Below are 17,041 nucleotides of genomic sequence, written 5' to 3'. Positions count from 1 at the left end.
CAAAAGAGAGAGAGAGCGAGCGAGAGACTGTGTGTGTGGTTGGTTTCTCAGAGACCCGAGGAACATGCTGTCCCCTTCTGGCTGGGAATACTAAAGGCACAATCCCACAGCTGCTGCCTTTGTGTCTCCAGCCCCTGACCACACTTATATAAGCCCAGACCACAAAGCCAACTGTCCAACAAGCCTAAAAATCAGTGTGTCTCTATCATCCTTTCAAACAGTCGGGATGAGACGTGACACGGAGCTGTGCCGTGTCTGTTTTTTTGGAGCGGTGTCTCAAGCTTGTGATGCTCAGCTGGGATCTGAGCTCAGCTGAGTTCACCCGGGTCAGGCAGAGTTTAGACTGAAATGAGACTTGATGACTGAAACAGGAAAAAGAGTGGTATAAAGCCTTGAACTGTAATTGAAGCTTTTTTAAGGAAGAAATCTAGAAGAACTGTGGCAAATGTCTCCAAGATGCTTGAAGCAAAGCACAACTGCCCTCCAAAAGTCTGGAAACCCCCCTGGCAAAGTGTAGTTTTGGACGATATCAGCATAAATCCTTATTTTTTGGTGCAAATACATTAAAGTAAGTTGACATTATCATTGAAGAGCAGCAATAATAATTTTCATTTTGATTACATAATAATGGTACTATATACATGTCAAAGTCAGACATGCCCCTTTGCCAGCTGTGATGCCTGGTTACTGGTTTAAACTTGGCCCAGGTTTTTAAAAGATTTTTGGGTCAGCACACCTTAATAGCTTCAACAATTGATTGCCAATTAAGTTTAGAATACAATGAATTTAGGCCCAGATTATGCAGCTGTAATAGCTGCTAATGGTGGATATTCTGATGAATCGAAAATGTAAGTTTTTTCTATGTATAAACTGTTTATGTAATAAAATATGTTTTCGTAGTTTGTGTTGTCCCTTATCAGTGCAAAATTATCACAAATTAAAAAGGATTCATGCCAATATTGTCCTGAACCCCACTTTTTCTAGGGCGTTTCCAAACTTTTGAAGGGCAGTGTATATAATATTTTATCATTTTTAAGATTTATTAACTTTTTTATTTAACAGTATATCTTGGATATATATTAGTCAACATTTGAAGTAGATCAAAAACGTTAATCAAAGTTGTCTTAAGACAAGAACAGGTATTGTTTTTGGTTTTGTTTTGATGAAACTTTGATGAAAGGTTTTGATCCATTTCAAATGTTGACTACTGTATATGTAACCCTGGACCACAAACCCAGTCATAAGTAGCATGGGTATATTTGTAGCAATAGCCAACAATACACTGTATGGGTCAAAATTATCGTTTTTTCATTAATACCAAAAATCATTAGAATATTAAGTAAAGATCATGTTCCATGAAGATGTTTTGTAAATTTACTACCGTAATTATATCAAAACTTAATGTTTGATTAGTAATATGCATTGCTAAGAACTTAATTTGGACAACTTTAAAAGTGATTTTATCAAGATTTTTTGCATCCTCAAATTCCAGATTTTCAAATAGTTGTATCTCGATCTAATATTGTCCTATCTTAACAAAAATATAAATCTCATATCTCATAGTCACATATATCACACATTGTTATGTAGTATGAGTATAGGCTCATCCATTCTACAAAAAAATGGTGCAAACTGCTGTCTCACAACCAAAAAACACATTTAAAAATCATTTATGCATTCAAATCTAAGATCCTTCTATTATCTATTGAAAACCACAATAATATTTAAAATATCAGTAAGCTTAATATACATAAAATCATCATTTAGTGGGTACTTGCAATTGGGAGGAGGCTTTTTTTTTATGTCTGTTTTTATGTCTTTTTGATTTTGTATTTAAAATCTATATTTTCATTGTAAACTATGAAACTTTATGTAAAAAAAAAAAAAAAAAAAAAAAGTCCTGCATTTTCATGTTACTACTTGGCTGAGACTGATTTTAACTACACCCCTACATTTAAGATCAGGAACTATTCATGTGTCACTCTCTCTCATAGCTACATGGTGAGTAAATAGGTACAGTAACCTAATTTTGAGACTTTTGAGGTGTTCAAATGTGTGAAACTTTAAAGAACATCACCAGCAAACACCTTTTTTCTGCAGCTAAGCACTTTTTTGGGTGTTTTTCGAACATTTATTTTTTATATGTGTGAAATTATTCAGAACTGTGTTAGCTTACCCTGTGCTGATTAGCATTTTTGAACTAGGTTCAAATTGTCACTACTGAAACATTTGGTGAAATTTGAGTAGTGACATCACTACAGTTTTTTTGGGTGTTATTCCATAAAATGTAGTTTTATGTGTGCACAATTCTTCGGAACTGTGCTAGCTATGTGCTGAGTATGTTTGAGCTTGCCTCAAAAGTATCTAAAATTGTCACTACCGTAACAGTCACAAATGAAACATATTATTGTTTCAGTAGTAACAATAGGGAACACATAATCCTTTATTTGGGGGAAAATAAACAAAATTTTAGTACTGTTATGCAAGTTTTTAGTATGTTTTAGTAGTGTTTCAGTATCTGAGTTAAAATTCAGCAATGTGATGTGGTCGCTACCAAAGCGTTACTGTCACTACCGAAAAATTTGCAGTCACAACCAGTATAAAGTATATTAAAGATGTGTTTGGTTCAATGTATATTCAAACTAATGAATCCTTAATTTTGAAATCAGCATGATCAACTTTTTGCTTTTTACAAAGAAAAAGTGGATTCCAAACACAGTAAATCTTATAAATCACACTTGAAATATTGTCAAAATTGTAATTGTTATTGATTTACATCTGAAAACTTTCTAATAAAATAGCAAAACATATATTTACAAGGTGTAAGCATAATTTTAATATAAGTCAATGTAACCCTTCTTATTAAATTATATATTACTGTGTTTCAGTAGTGACACATTTGGGAAAAGGAAAAATATTCCAAAACTTTCTGAAAATACAATATGTGAATTAACACAATTACTAGAAATGTTTAGCCTACCTTGGATATTATACAATTTGCATACAAAATGTCTTGTTTACTTCTTGTCTACTGCTTTATCGAGAGCTTTTTGTTTAGTTTTATCGTTAAAAAAATGAACCCACGTGTAGACGAATGGAAATCATTCGTATGAAAAGTGTTTGAAAGCAAAGAAACTCCGTGAACTGAACTGGCTGCATGAGCTCATGAGGGACTACTCATGTGATAGTAAAAGAGACTTCGACAATGTAATGAATGTAAATTATGACACAGCACCAACAAATTCAGCTCTCTCACTCACATAAATGGAACAGATGAACAGCCCGCGGCTAATTCGTAGCTGTATCACCCATTGCTCAGCGCAATGACCAAACGTTTGCCTGCGTCCCTCTCCAGTCTCCACATGCAGACAGACTGTGGGATGTGCTGCACCGCCACGCGCCCTCTAGTGGTGAGGTGAGAAAACGCGTGCTGGGCCTGTCTTCTGCTCAGGAGTCTGGTGATGCTGTTGCTGGCTTTAAGAATGCTGTGTCCATAGGAACCAGCTCAGAATACTGATGCCACAGTGCAGCACTTGTGCATCAGGGCTGCAGTCAGGCAGACGCTAGCCAAGGACTCTCCACTGGCTCTTCCCCATCTTTCTTAAGAAAATAAAACCAATTCATGTGTATTACTGCAATCATAAATGGCAACGTAGGACGGTTGAAGATATCCTACTCATACTGTGGGGTTTCAACATAGTCCATAAAGGATATGCAAAAGATTTCTTAATGTGTTGCAGATGCGCTTGTCCTTTATAAAACATCTTTGCACTTTATGACACCACCAGCAGATAAGTGCATTTGGGCATTACATTCTCTTGAAATGTGAAACAATGTAACCAAGGACAAATGTTTTTAAATGTATATTTATATATTCATAATTTTAATATGCAAAAAAAAAAAATAGGCATCATACACTATACAAGCAATGGTATCATTGTATGCGCTGACTGACTGTAACCAGCACGTTTAAAGAGCATAAACAATGTAATGAAGGGTAGTTATGACATGAGAGGGGAAAAGGAGGAGGGGTGGAGAGCAGAAGATAGGACGGTGTGGGGAATAGCTGTATGCCCCGCCAGAGCTCCTTATGTAAGTGCACAGCACAGAGAGGAGACTAACACAGACTCGCCCTTCGGCCACAATGACATACCGCTTCGGCCCTTTCATCCCTGCGCTTCTCTCTTTTACTGCACACTCCATTATTATACCTTCCAAAGAGGGCTATTTAATACCAGTGAGACATCTGGTCCTCACTCAGACAGGGTTTTCATCAATTATCAGCTAATCTACTAATGTACTTTAAAATAAACTTATCGGTGTATCTGTAAAGTATCTGTGTATTTGCTTAATATAGTTCATGACAAATCAAACTGGACATAATATAATTTCTAGCACTTGATACACTTAAAATATTTATAAACAAATAACTGAACATTGTTTTTTTAATAACTGAAATATCATGTAATTGCATTAAAGATTGTTTTAAATACATGTAGGGTAAGTGCAAATATGTTGTATATTAATTAAACTATGAGGCAAATCAGTGGCTGGTTATGTAAACCGAAACTAGTCTTAAAAGTTAGTGAACAAATTTCTTTAAAGGGATAGTTCACCAACAAAAGATTCTGATCTGAAAAAATTCTGTCGCCCTCTTGTCATTCCAAACCCGTAAGGCCATTGTTTATCTTCAAAACACAAATTAAGAATTTTTTTTAATGAAATCCAAGCGCTTTCTAACCCTGCATAGACAGCAACACAACTGACAAGTTCAAGGCCCAGAAAAGTATTTGTAAGTAAGACATTGTTAAAATTCAGTGTAAAAATCAGTGCTTTTTTTCTCTCAGATTTTATAAGAAATATTTTTATTTGTGTTCCATTGCATGGAATTACGTAATTTAATTACAAAATAAATGTAATTGTAATCTATTACAATTACTGAGAAAAAAACATGTAATTAAAATACCGTTACCTTTGAAAATGTTAAAGATTACAAAGGGGGATATATCTTAATATTTTTTTTACACACGTAGAGATTTTTTTCCAAAATTGCACTGACTGCTCTAAAATATGAGACATCAGTTGACAACTGTTTTTATTTCTATTTTTGGTTTTTGTATATCTGTTATTTTTTAAGATTAACTGTTTTTTTTTTCCAAGGCATTGTTAAATGCCAGTGTTTCCTGTCATAGCTTTGCAAAGATTTGATTTCAAAAACAGCATCATAACTATTCAATTTTGAATCTGTATTGGACCTCAGAACAATCTCAAAGAGATGTGCTAAAGTCTGATTTTGTGGTGGCTGTGCTTTAAAATTAAATGATCATAATCTTAATTCAAGCGATGAAGGATTTTGAAAGCCTGACAGTAGTCAGTGTTGAGTATTACTACTTGTAACTGTAGGTTAACCATGCCTGCTTAAAATGTTTGAAAATGATTAACAGTTTCAAAAAATTTAGAAAAAAAATTCTAAAAATGTAGAAATTTAAGTTTGGAAAAGTAATCAGTTCCATTACTTTATTAAAGTGATTCAGATGGTTAGACTACACTGCAATTTAAATAGGGTAACTTGTAATCTCTAACCTATTACTTTTTCAAAGTAACCTTCCCAACACTGCTAAAGAAAAATGGACACAGGCACAAAAAAAAATTATCTTTGAAATCCTCTAGTATATACTCTGTGCCTGAGTAAGACTACATATCTTGTCTGCCACATCATCGAGCTCCACTGAAGGCCATCTCAATTTAAAGGATCCTTGGAAGGCAACCTTGATTTTGTGTCCTTCATTCACTGCATTTTGAAGGATGCACCAAGTGTATCCTTTGTGTCCTCCAATCACTCACAATTCTTTCACAAACATTCCAATTCATGAAAAAAGATTCGAAGGGATTTCATTATGATATCTGAGACGAACAGTGTTTTGGGGAGATGAGGGTATTATGTTTTCTTTTGTTGTGTTGTAAATGTTTTTTTTTGTTTGTTTGGTTTTTTTTTATAGATGGTTGTTCTTGAGTCCCGAATTGTTTGTCCTGAACAATTAAACTACCTGCTGTTCTTCAGAAAAATCCTCAAACACTCACTGATGCTCCAGAAGGAAAAAACTATACATTAAGAACAGAATGGAGATGTGTACATTTTTCTTATTTTGCCAAAATATCATATTTTTTCACTTCGTACTGCCCTTCAGAGGCTAAAAAAGATAGTGACATAATTTGCAGAAGACAAAATAGGTTAAATTTGCCCTGATCTTCAAATTCAGAAAGTTTTCACCCCTGGCTCTCGAGCATCAGTGAGCATTTGAACCGTAATATTTGCATTTAAGTCCCTCAGTTGTCTTCAGTGTGAAAAGATGGATCTCAAAATCATACAGTCATTGTTGGAAAGGGTTCAAATACACAAAAATGCTGAAAAACCAAAGATTTTGTGGGGCCTGAAGGATTTTTCTGAAGAACAGCAGGCAGTTTAACTGTTCAGGACAAACAAGGGACTCATGAACAACTATCACTAAAACAAAAAACACAGTTGTGGATCATTCAGGAAACAACACAGTATTAAGAATCAAGCGTATGTAAACTTATGAACATGAGTCATTTTTATAAATTCAACTATTATTTTCTCTTGTGGACTATATGTAAACATCCTTTACGTGAAATACCTTATTTAAGTCAGTACTAATTTATTGTATTGGGTTTTTTTTTTTGTATGATCCCTCTTATTTTGCAGATTCTGAAAGGGGGATGTAAACTTTTGACCTTAACTTTAACCCTGCTGAAAAAAACAATAGATACTATCACAGAATTTCTAATGGGTTTACTGGTTATAATGGGAATTGTATTGGTTTTAATGGAAACTGTAATGGACCCTGTTGGTTTCTAGTGGTTGCATTAGGTTGGTGGCTTGTTAAAACCACTATATCCTAATGGAACATGTCCCAAAACACACTACAAGAAACCATTTTTTAATGGTTATAATAGTTAAAAATTTGTAATGTTTGTAATGATATTTGTAGTGGAAACCATTAGAATTTCTGTGATGGTTTCTGTTGTTTTAAATGGGAGTCCACAGATGGTTGTCACTCACTGCATTGATAATATAAAGTTTTCTATTACCAAGTATTTTGCCAACTTAATTTTTAATAGTATTTTCGTGCTGTGACTATGGGGGCAGAAGCTTATGACGTAGCCAGTGGACTTACTACACTGGAGCCTCAGAATGACAATTTCACTAGAGACCAACTTCTGTTTGACCAATCACCACCGCAGATTCAATGTGATTAGGCTAGCATGCTAATCAGCCAAACCTTGACCCCTCACCTTTTTCTAAGTGAAATCTAGGCCAATTCTAAGATTCACGTCTTAATCCAAACCGTCTTTTTGTCCCCTCTATCTCTCTCTGAATCTGGTTTGAAGTGGTCTGTTCAAGTCAAAGTAAGCCTTTCCCTTTGAAAAAGCACAAAAAGAGAAGCAGTGACAAAAAGTGATGACAGCACTCAAAGGTCTAAGCTCATCAAAAAAAAAAAAAAAAAAAAAGGCACCATCCTTGATAAATCCTTATGCATATTGCCAGAAGGGTGGTGGGTGAAGGGCGAAGCGATTCTTGCCAAGAGTGCAGAATATCTACCATGTGAGGAAGAAGAAAGGCCTAAATAGTGTGTGAAGAGCTTCCAGAGTTCTTATTACGCTGTGAAATGATGGGGGAAGCAGTTTTGCAACGAGTCAGTGAGGACAAAGAGTCTTAATTAGGTGAGCTCCCTTCGGACTGTTGTAAACAAAAGCCTCAATCTGAACTTGACGCCCCCGGTGCTCAGAGGGATGCTCGGTTCTCAAGGACAAAACCTAGAGGCTTTGGGAAGCTTAACCATTGCTGCTTGAGATTGCTACAGCAAAATTTACACAACAGGAGAACAGGCAGAGAGCACGAGGTTGCAACGAAAAACCTAGGCAGCCAACTATGATGTAATAGTGGGATGGAGTGGGAGGCCAGAGGGAGTGGGGAGAGCCAGCTGTTTCTTCGGTATAGACATCTGGGCATGAGTGCTGTGGGGTGTTGCGGTTGGACAGATGAACATGACAGGGAAAGGTAGAACTCCTGACACTGCCCTCATCAGTCATCAGTCCCATCATTCCTCATTACAATAAAGCTGCCATTAGCTGCTAATTAGAGCAATTTTATACACTACATACTTTGAGACAAATTCTTGTCCGATATGGAGAATTACAGAATAAAAGTAGCACACAGTACACAAGTGTTTTGATCAAACTGAGATTGGTGTGGACTTTCCCAACCGTGTTCTGAATCAACTTTTGTCCTCTAGAGGAGCCTTGTGAATGTACAATACTAATTAAGGTATATACAGCATTCATTATCGACCAAGCACCTGAAGGCCAGGATTTTCGCTGAGTCAGGGGGATCCACAAGGCTGCCATTGATCCGCTTCCTGCTCTGCAGCATTGCTTTCCTAGAGCAACCTTTTACAGAGGTCATACACAGAAAATAAAGTTAGACCACATTTCTTGGCAAAAGCCATTTTGGTTGAGTCCACACATCCAAGATCAGGGTGTCTTTTAAATGTATGATTTGGTTTCAGGTTTAATTGACACAACATAACATTTACATTCTGTGTGAACAGTTGATGCTGACAACTTGAGGATAGTTCACTCAAAAATGAAAATTCTGTCATTAATTTCTCACCCTTACATCGTTCCAAACTCGTAAGACCTTCGTTCATCTTCGGAACACAATTTAAGATATTTTTGATGAAATCCAAGAGCTTTCTGACCCTGCATGAGACAGCAAGGGTCCTACCACGGTCAAAGCACAGAAACATAGTAAGGACATTGTTAAAATGGTCAATGTGACATAAGGGGCCAGTAGTTCAGTAATCAGTTTGGATTTTGACCATCAGATTGGATCCAATCTTGAAAATGTGTTGTTCAAAAGAAAGGATTCTGAATTCGGATTAGATCACACAACCTAATCTTGGTTTTGATTGGGATTAAATCCTCAGTTTGTGTTGTTCAAAACATTTTAGTAAGATTGGGATACTTCTGATCCAAAAAAAAAACCTGAATTATTATGATCCCAGCAGAAGGGTGGATTTCAGGAACAAAAATGTAATAAAACTTGAAAACTGGTGCAAAAAAAATATATTTTAACATGCAATGTATCTCGAACTCCCCAAAAGATGACAATATCAAACAAAAATATTATATTCAACCTATTATATTCAACCTTGTTTTTTAAATCAGTGATTGTAAACCACATTGGCACAATCAACAGAGACTGACCAGTCACAAAAAGTTAACTGTGTAAAAATTGCAATGGAAAACTAGAACGCAAAACATTGGTATTTTCCCCCATTCCATCTTTTTTACCACCATTTCCCTTTAGGTGCTCCATAGAGCACTAGTAATCCAGATTTGGAAATCTGAAAAAGTGTGTATCTGGATCAGATGAGCCAATCCAATTTTGCTTTGAAACACCAGCACCTAAGATGGGTTACCTGATCCTGGATTGCAAAACATGGCATTTCCAAATCCAGATCATTCTGATCCAGATTAAACTTTTGAAACAACTTTTACAAAGCTACGAGAATACTTTTGTGCACAAACAAAAAAAATAAAAAATAAATAGTGACTCTACTCAATTCTTCTCCTTCACATCACCCTAGCACTATTATGGAGAGTACCACGACCCTGGGTCCCTTGCCATCTTAAAATTAACAAAGGTCTTGCAGGTTTGGAACAACATGAGGTTGAGAATTTAATAATTTTCATTTGTGTATGAACTAACCCTTTGAGGCCACAACAACCTGAAAAAGTTGTAATAAAAAGTTAACACCCTAGCAAAAAAAAAAAAAAAAAAAAAAAAAAAAAACACACAACTGTGATTTCCAATACTTCAAAGTCATGGCCTATTTGAAGATATTCAAACAGGAGTAAAAGACTGGTGGTTCAAAAAAAAAAAAAAAAAAAAGTGGTTACTGTTCTCCAATTTTGATCACTGGGTTTCCCACAAAATAAAGGATTCTGTTGAAATGCCTTGGACATGTCAAACATGTTAGAACAGTGGTATACCTACAGCTAATATTCCTTAAAATTGAGCACTGAATAAGAATTTCAGAAGGAAAAAAAAAAAAAAAAAATGATTTAAAATTAAAAACACTACAGATTGGTCACCAATTGCGACCCTGGACCACAAAAAGAGTCAAAAGCAGCATGGGTATATTTGTAGCAATAGTAATTGTATGGGTCAAACTTATTGAGTTCTCCTTTATGCCAAAAACCATTAGGATATTAAGTAAAGATCATGTTACATACAGATATTTTGTAAATTTCCTACCGTAAATATAGCAAAGCATGATTTGATAAGTAATATGAATTGCTAAGAACGTAATTTGGACAAATTTAAAGGCCATTTTCCTCAATATTTTGATTTTTGCACCTTCAGATTCCAGATTTTCAAATAGTTGCATCTCAGCCAAATATTGCCCCATCCTAACATACCATACATCAAAAATTCTTTTGCCCTTTGGGGTTATGTTCATATTGAAAACTCCAGAGATTGTTCATTTTGTTGATTTTTTTTTTTTTTTTTTAAACAACTCCGCAGTACTGCATGACAACACCAGACAGAGCACAGGCAGAAGGCTTTTATGACATCTCCTCCTTGGCAAGACGGTCTTTCTTGAGGGGTCCCTGTTAAAAAGAAAAGACTGGTTAACAGCTGATTTGAAGCAGCAGCTTTTAAATATACAAGATACATACATAAAAAGGTATACATGTATAACTTATGTCATCAGAGAGTGAACAGGGAGAAAGCACAAGAGAGGCACCACTCCCCTGCCTCACTGAGCTTTTTAATCTTGCACTGGAATGGAACCCAAATCTCAGACTGAAACTGAAACAGGTTACGAACAGTGCACTGATCTGCAGAGGATCACAGGCAAGGAGGCAGCTAGGTGTGCCGCATGTAAACTTAAAACGGCAGCATCCGCCAATGCCTTGTGGCCTAATTCAAACAGATTTTTGGGCCCAGTCTGATCCTGGGTGCTCAAGTCACAGCAGAGATAACCAGCGGATCCTAACGCATTCATGCACTCACCATGAAGCTCTTCTTTTCCTCGATGGTCTGGAAACGTCCATGACCAAATTTGGAGGTGGTGTCGATGAATTTGAGCTCGATCTTCTCCAGGGCACGACGGCTGGTCTGGACCAGAAGAGACTTGCGCAGGGTCAAAACCCTCTTCTTGGTTCCGACCACACAGCCTTTCAGCATGACAAAGTCATTGGTCACCTCACCATAGTGCACAAAGCCACCCTAAATACAGAAGAGCAAGTTAGCTTAATGTCGAGACTACACAGCGTGAATTAACTGAATATCACATAAGGCAAACATCTGCACACTCACCAGGGGGTTGATGCTCTTGTTGGACAGATCATATTCAGTGGAGGCATTGTTCTTAACCACTTTTCCATCCTTGGTGTGATAGCCCACACCAATCTTGTAGATCTAAAAAGCAAATCATCACCATGAGAAACATGAAAGGGATGTGTAAAATTGATCCTACAGGGTCTTATTCAGAGGCCTTACCTTCTTGTTGATCTCAGTGCGGTGGTGGTAGCCCTTCTGACCGGCACGAGCCACAGAGAAAGCCACACGGGCAGGATGCCAGGCTCCAATACAGGCCACCTTACGCAGACCACGATGGGTCTTACGGGGCAGCTTCTTTGTGTGCCAGCGGCTCGTCACACCTACAGAAACAGTTCTTTGATTAGAAGTGCTTTTAGAAGCTCATTTGCTTAAATTAAGGCCTTAGTGTGCTGTCAGAAGGAAGGCAGCATGGGAAGTCTCCTCATGGGTTTCGGGCGCCATGCCTGACGCGATTAATCCATGTCTTTCATCATTACATGCACAATGCTTGTCAAATTTCAAAGGAGCAGACAGATGTTACACAAAAAGCCATCCACCTACCCTTGTATCCGTGACCCTTGGTAACACCGATAACGTCAATCATCTCATCCTGACCAAAGACGTTATTGATGGGAACGGGCTGCTCAAGCTTCTCTCTGGCCCAGTCAACCTTATCAGCAATGGAGCCTCCGTTCAGCTGAATCTCCATCAAGTGAGACTTCTTCTGTCTGAGAGGCAGCAGGCGCATCTACAGAAAGTGGATGGTTAGTAAAGCTCCATTTCCCCCCCACCAAAAAAAAAAAAAAAAAAATAAATAAAAATATATATATTCGTTTGACTGGTTACTTATTCTTATTGCTAATGTTCTTACTGTTTTCATTAGAGAGAGAGAGAAAAAAAAAAATAAAATAAAAAATAATAATATTATACAATAAACTTAGAGAAAATGCCATTACAAAAGTAAAAGCAAAATTGCCCTGTAAATCACTTTGAGTCAAATATCACTTCATAACGGGCAAGGCTAATTCCAGATCAGATTTCGATTGATTAGAAGGTGCTCCTACATTCAAGTTAGGAGCATAAGCACTCCTAAAAAGAAAAGTGTAGAGCCCTTAAAAAGCACACATTCTGTTGCATAGCAGCTTTTAAGCTCACCTGTGTGTGGGCAATGATGCGAATGACCTGGCAGTACTTCATGGTGGCGAAGTCTTTCTCCAGCTGCTTCTTGCCCTCTTCATCTTGCCACCTCTTGCAGTACTTGGTAAAGGCCTTCTTTTTGGACTTGTACCTGAATGTGGCACAAAGAAAGGTTGGCACACAGTTCCTTCATAGCCCAGCGGGCCAGAGGAAGGAGACTGGGCGAGGCTGCTTGCCCATCCTCATGGAGAAGGGGAGGCGTCAACAGCACTAGGTCATTTCGGCTCATGGCACGGTTTCTAAGGAGCCCTTTCCACCGGCCAGAGGAGCCCGGAGCTCATCAGGGCACTAGGCACCTGAGCGGAGCTGCACCACACCGATACATTAGACTGGCTCAGAAAAACACAAGAGGTTTAATCTGGCCAGCAACTATGTGCTCCAGACTAAACACTCAACCAAATCTGAAGTTTTCAAAACAAAGTCTTACCAGTTCTTGTAGAAGCGACGCTTGCACTCATCACTAATGTGCTCGGCAAAGATGGTCTTTAGAGAGCGCAGGCCACGAGGGGTCATGACGTATCCAATAACACCCACTACAATCATGGGAGGAGTCTCCACAACAGTCACTGCCTCAACCACCTCCTTTTTGTTGACCTCTGTTAGAAACGAGAAGCTTAAGTTAGTTTAATCGAACACCAGAAAGCAGGTTTAGGATCAGGATTTTAAAAAGTTATGCTCAGAACTCGACATTCAGCAAGGGCTGAAGGCCCAAATATGTCCGCCCGTCGAGAATATCATCACTGGCAAACACTCGAAAACGGGTGCTCAACCCCGGTCCTGGAGATCAACTTTTCTGCAGAGTTCAGCTCCAACCCTGAACCAGCTAATTAGGATCTGAAGGAGCACTTGATAATTACAGACAGGTGTGTTTGATTAGGGTTGGAACTAAACTCTGCAGGAAGGTCAAATCTCCAGGAACAGGGTTGGGCACCCCTGTTCCAAAAGCAAAGTAGACTTCACATTTTTACATGCAACAGAATCTGAAGGCTTCAAGTTGAACTTACTGGAGCCAGGTCTGTCGACCTCACGGACGATGTGGGTCATGCCAGCCTTGTAGCCAAGGAAAGCAGTCAGGTGAACAGGCTTGCTGGGATCATCTTTGGGGAAACTCTTCACCTTACCACGATGGCGCTTGCATCTCTTGCGGGGCAAGAAGCCCAGAGAGCCGTGGCGTGGGGCCGAAAATTTACGGTGAGACTACACAAAAAGAAGAATTCATAATCAGAACTTTTGTAACAAAGTGTTTTAACCTGTTAAGTTACACAACTTTGCAACAAAGTACAACAGATACCAGAGTTGTGACCCTGGGCCACAAAACCAGTCATAAGTAGCACAAGTATGTTTGTAGCAATAGCCAACGATACATTGTATGGGTCCAAATCATTTTTTTTTTTTTTTAAATGCCAAAAATAATTTGGATAAAGTAAAGCTCATTAAGATATTTTGTAAATTTCCTACCATAAATATCAAAACTTAATTTTTGAATTCCTAGATTTCATTTGGACAACTCTGAAACGCAATTAAAAAAAAAAAAAAAAAAAAATATATATATATATATATATATATATATATATATATATATATATATATATATATAAATATAAATATAATAATAATAATAAATATTATATATATATATATTAATAATAATAATATATATATATAATAATAATAATTATTATTATTATTATTATTATTATTATTATTATTATTATTATTATTTATATATATATATATATATATATAATATATATTATTATTATTATTATTATATAAATAAAAACAAACCCCACACACACACTTCAATCCTTGACAATCAATCAATAACTGAATAAATACATAAATCAACTAACAAATTTACCAAGTCGTTTTCAGCCTTGAAAACTCAACTTTAAGATTCATAAAGCGCACATCAAACGTTTTTTGGCATAAGAAAAGTCGCAGGTACCCTAAAAAGAACTAACTTTACATTAAACGAGTCTAAATGACCGCCACACCATGCTGCTAAAAACTGCTGACGGTCCCTTTATCTAGTGACACTTCACTTGATAGGCCCTGAAACGCATTGCGGAAACACATCACCCATAACGAGAATATAAACTTCATAAAAGCACATTTTGACAGCCAAAATACTCTAATATTTCACCTTTATCTTTGTGCTTCCTAAAAACGCATTTAAATCATTTATCGGTTAAGATCTCAAAGCAGAGCAGAACGCTGCCATTTTCCCCCACGGTGAATCGCACACCATGTGTAAAATAATTCTGGAGCTGCAGTTGCAATCTGTATACACGACAAAATATTCCTTTACCATCTACGTGTGACATACAGAGTAGGATGCGTTTAAAAACAGACGGATGACTTTGATTTAGGTTAGATTGTGAAGGAAAGTTGAACACTCACCATTTTGTCTCCGGTCCGATTGAAAGAGAGCGACTGAGAGGCGGCGCTTCCTTTTAAAGCAAAATGCGCGTTCGACGCGTGTGCGTCACTGCTTACGTCTCTCGTACGTTATGATCCTCTAGTGCGGTCGCCCTCTATGGGCGAGTAATGCACTGAAGTCCATATATTAAAATAAGAAAATGTTCAACTTGTGCTGTGAACATTCGTTTTGTTTCAAATTAAATGTCAAATAAATGTGTAAAATACTTGTTTTGTAAATCTGATATATGCAACTAAAGAAGTTATTTTAATCTTTTTTTTTCTTAGTAGAGGTGCGCGGGTTTAGTGTTACAACACGTGGTTTTAAAGTTTCCTCACATGCTAGCATAACACTAAAAATCTAAAATCTTTTGAAGATATCGATGAACATTTATTTTACCATACATTTCTGGCTGAAGTAAATTTTTCATTTCAGTTTTTAAAATTAATTTTAAAATGAGACAAATCTGCTATTATTTTAATCTCTAATCTGTTGTCAGACAATAGCAGAAGACTTTTTTATCTTTTGAAAATCATATTTCTCATGTTACAAAAACAGCATTCTTCCATCTTAGAAACATTGCCAAGCTACGAAACATGTTACCTGTTTCTGATGCAGAGAAGCTAGTTCACGCATTCATGACCTCTAGACTGGACTATTGTAATGCACTACTAGGTGGTTGTCCTGCATCTTCAATAAACAAGCTACAGGTAGTCCAAAATGCAGCTGCTAGAATCCTTACCAGGTCAAGAAAATATGATCATATTACCCCAATTTTAAAGTCTCTGCACTGCCCTGGTGAAAAAAACAGCATATGCTGGTTAGGTAGGTTTTGATGCTGGTTTAAACTGGTCCTTTGCTGGTTCATGCTGGTCCTTGACCAGCAACATGACCAGCAAAAACCAGCAAAGGACCATCTTAAACCAGCATCAAAACATACCTACCAGCATATGCTGGTTTTTCCACCAGGGTGGCTGCCTATTAGGTTCCGCATCAGCTATAAAATAGTACTTCTTACCTATAAGGCACTTAACGGTTTAGCTCCTGCATACCTAACTAGTCTTCTACCACGCTACAATCCATCACGCTCCTTAAGGTCACAAAACTCTGGACTGTTGGCAGTTCCTAGGATAGCTAAGTCCACTAAAGGAGGTAGAGTTTTTTTGCATTTGGCTCCCAAACTCTGGAACAGCCTTCCAAATAACGTTTGGGGTTCAGACACACTCTCTCTGTTTAAATCTAGATTAAAGACGCATCTTTTTAGCCAGGCACTAAAATAATGCATCTCATAAACTTTTTCCTGCAGTTATATCTGATCAAATGTTCATTATTAATCTTTTAGCTCTGGTTGAACAAATCTTTCTTTGCTTGTTTTTAACAGCAGCTACGCTAATTATGTTCCTATTTGTTCTCTGTTTCTGCCATGGGATTGACATCCTGTGGTAACTAGGAATTCACAAGCTCCAGTCTGGATCCAGAACACTTAAGAAGAGATGATGCCAACCCCTCAGAGGACTTCAGATGATGCCAACCCTGAAACAACATACAGCACTACTGAATTCTGCTACTAACTTATGGTGTTCTTTGTCTGTTAGATTACGTCATTAATTGATCTTTACTATACATCTCTGCCATATGTACATCAACTTGACATAGTCAACACTAGTAAGCTACTACTACATATATTGTAAAAACGTTAATTTGGTGTAAAGTTGCTTTGCAACGATATGTATAGTGAAAAGCGCTATACAAATAAATTTGAATTGAATTGAATTGAAAAGACACTTAACAGTTCGCAGTGTTCATTGTAACACTACATTACAATGTGTCCCACTATTATACTGTGCTATTCTATGACATTAGCGATGTAATTTACACCATTTACTCTAATTAATTTTAATGAGAAACCACTAGAAACAGGTAAATATAGACTTACAGTCAGTGTTTAGTGTTTAGAAATGATATCAAGAAATGTAAAGCATTTTGGTTCGTTCATGTATCTCCTGTTT

General features: G+C 37.1%; 1 protein-coding gene and 2 non-coding genes across 3 annotated transcripts; all 3 read right to left on the bottom strand.

The window, feature by feature from the left end:
* Positions 1 to 10,540: 10,540 nt before the first annotated feature.
* rpl3 (ribosomal protein L3) lies at positions 10,541 to 16,026 on the bottom strand. The gene is made up of 10 exons (XM_051101833.1): positions 15,977 to 16,026; positions 15,014 to 15,101; positions 13,615 to 13,807; positions 13,038 to 13,206; positions 12,569 to 12,701; positions 11,975 to 12,161; positions 11,594 to 11,754; positions 11,411 to 11,512; positions 11,105 to 11,320; positions 10,541 to 10,698 (listed from the first exon to the last, which is right to left on the bottom strand). Exons 1-10 carry the CDS (start codon positions 16,024 to 16,026, stop codon positions 10,654 to 10,656), a joined length of 1,344 nt encoding a protein of 447 aa, XP_050957790.1. The 3' UTR covers positions 10,541 to 10,653.
* Positions 10,791 to 10,925, bottom strand: LOC127163625 (small nucleolar RNA SNORA54). Its single transcript, XR_007827512.1, has one exon. It is a non-coding gene; the product is annotated as a small nucleolar RNA SNORA54 (small nucleolar RNA).
* LOC127163627 (small nucleolar RNA U83B) lies at positions 11,820 to 11,917 on the bottom strand. Its single transcript, XR_007827514.1, has one exon. It is a non-coding gene; the product is annotated as a small nucleolar RNA U83B (small nucleolar RNA).
* Positions 16,027 to 17,041: the final 1,015 nt, after the last annotated feature.

Source organism: Labeo rohita, chromosome 3 (assembly GCF_022985175.1).
Source record: "Labeo rohita strain BAU-BD-2019 chromosome 3, IGBB_LRoh.1.0, whole genome shotgun sequence".
Lineage (NCBI taxonomy): Eukaryota > Metazoa > Chordata > Actinopteri > Cypriniformes > Cyprinidae > Labeo > Labeo rohita.
The sequence above is the reverse complement of the archived record's forward strand: the minus strand, read 5'-3'. Positions and strand labels throughout refer to the sequence as shown.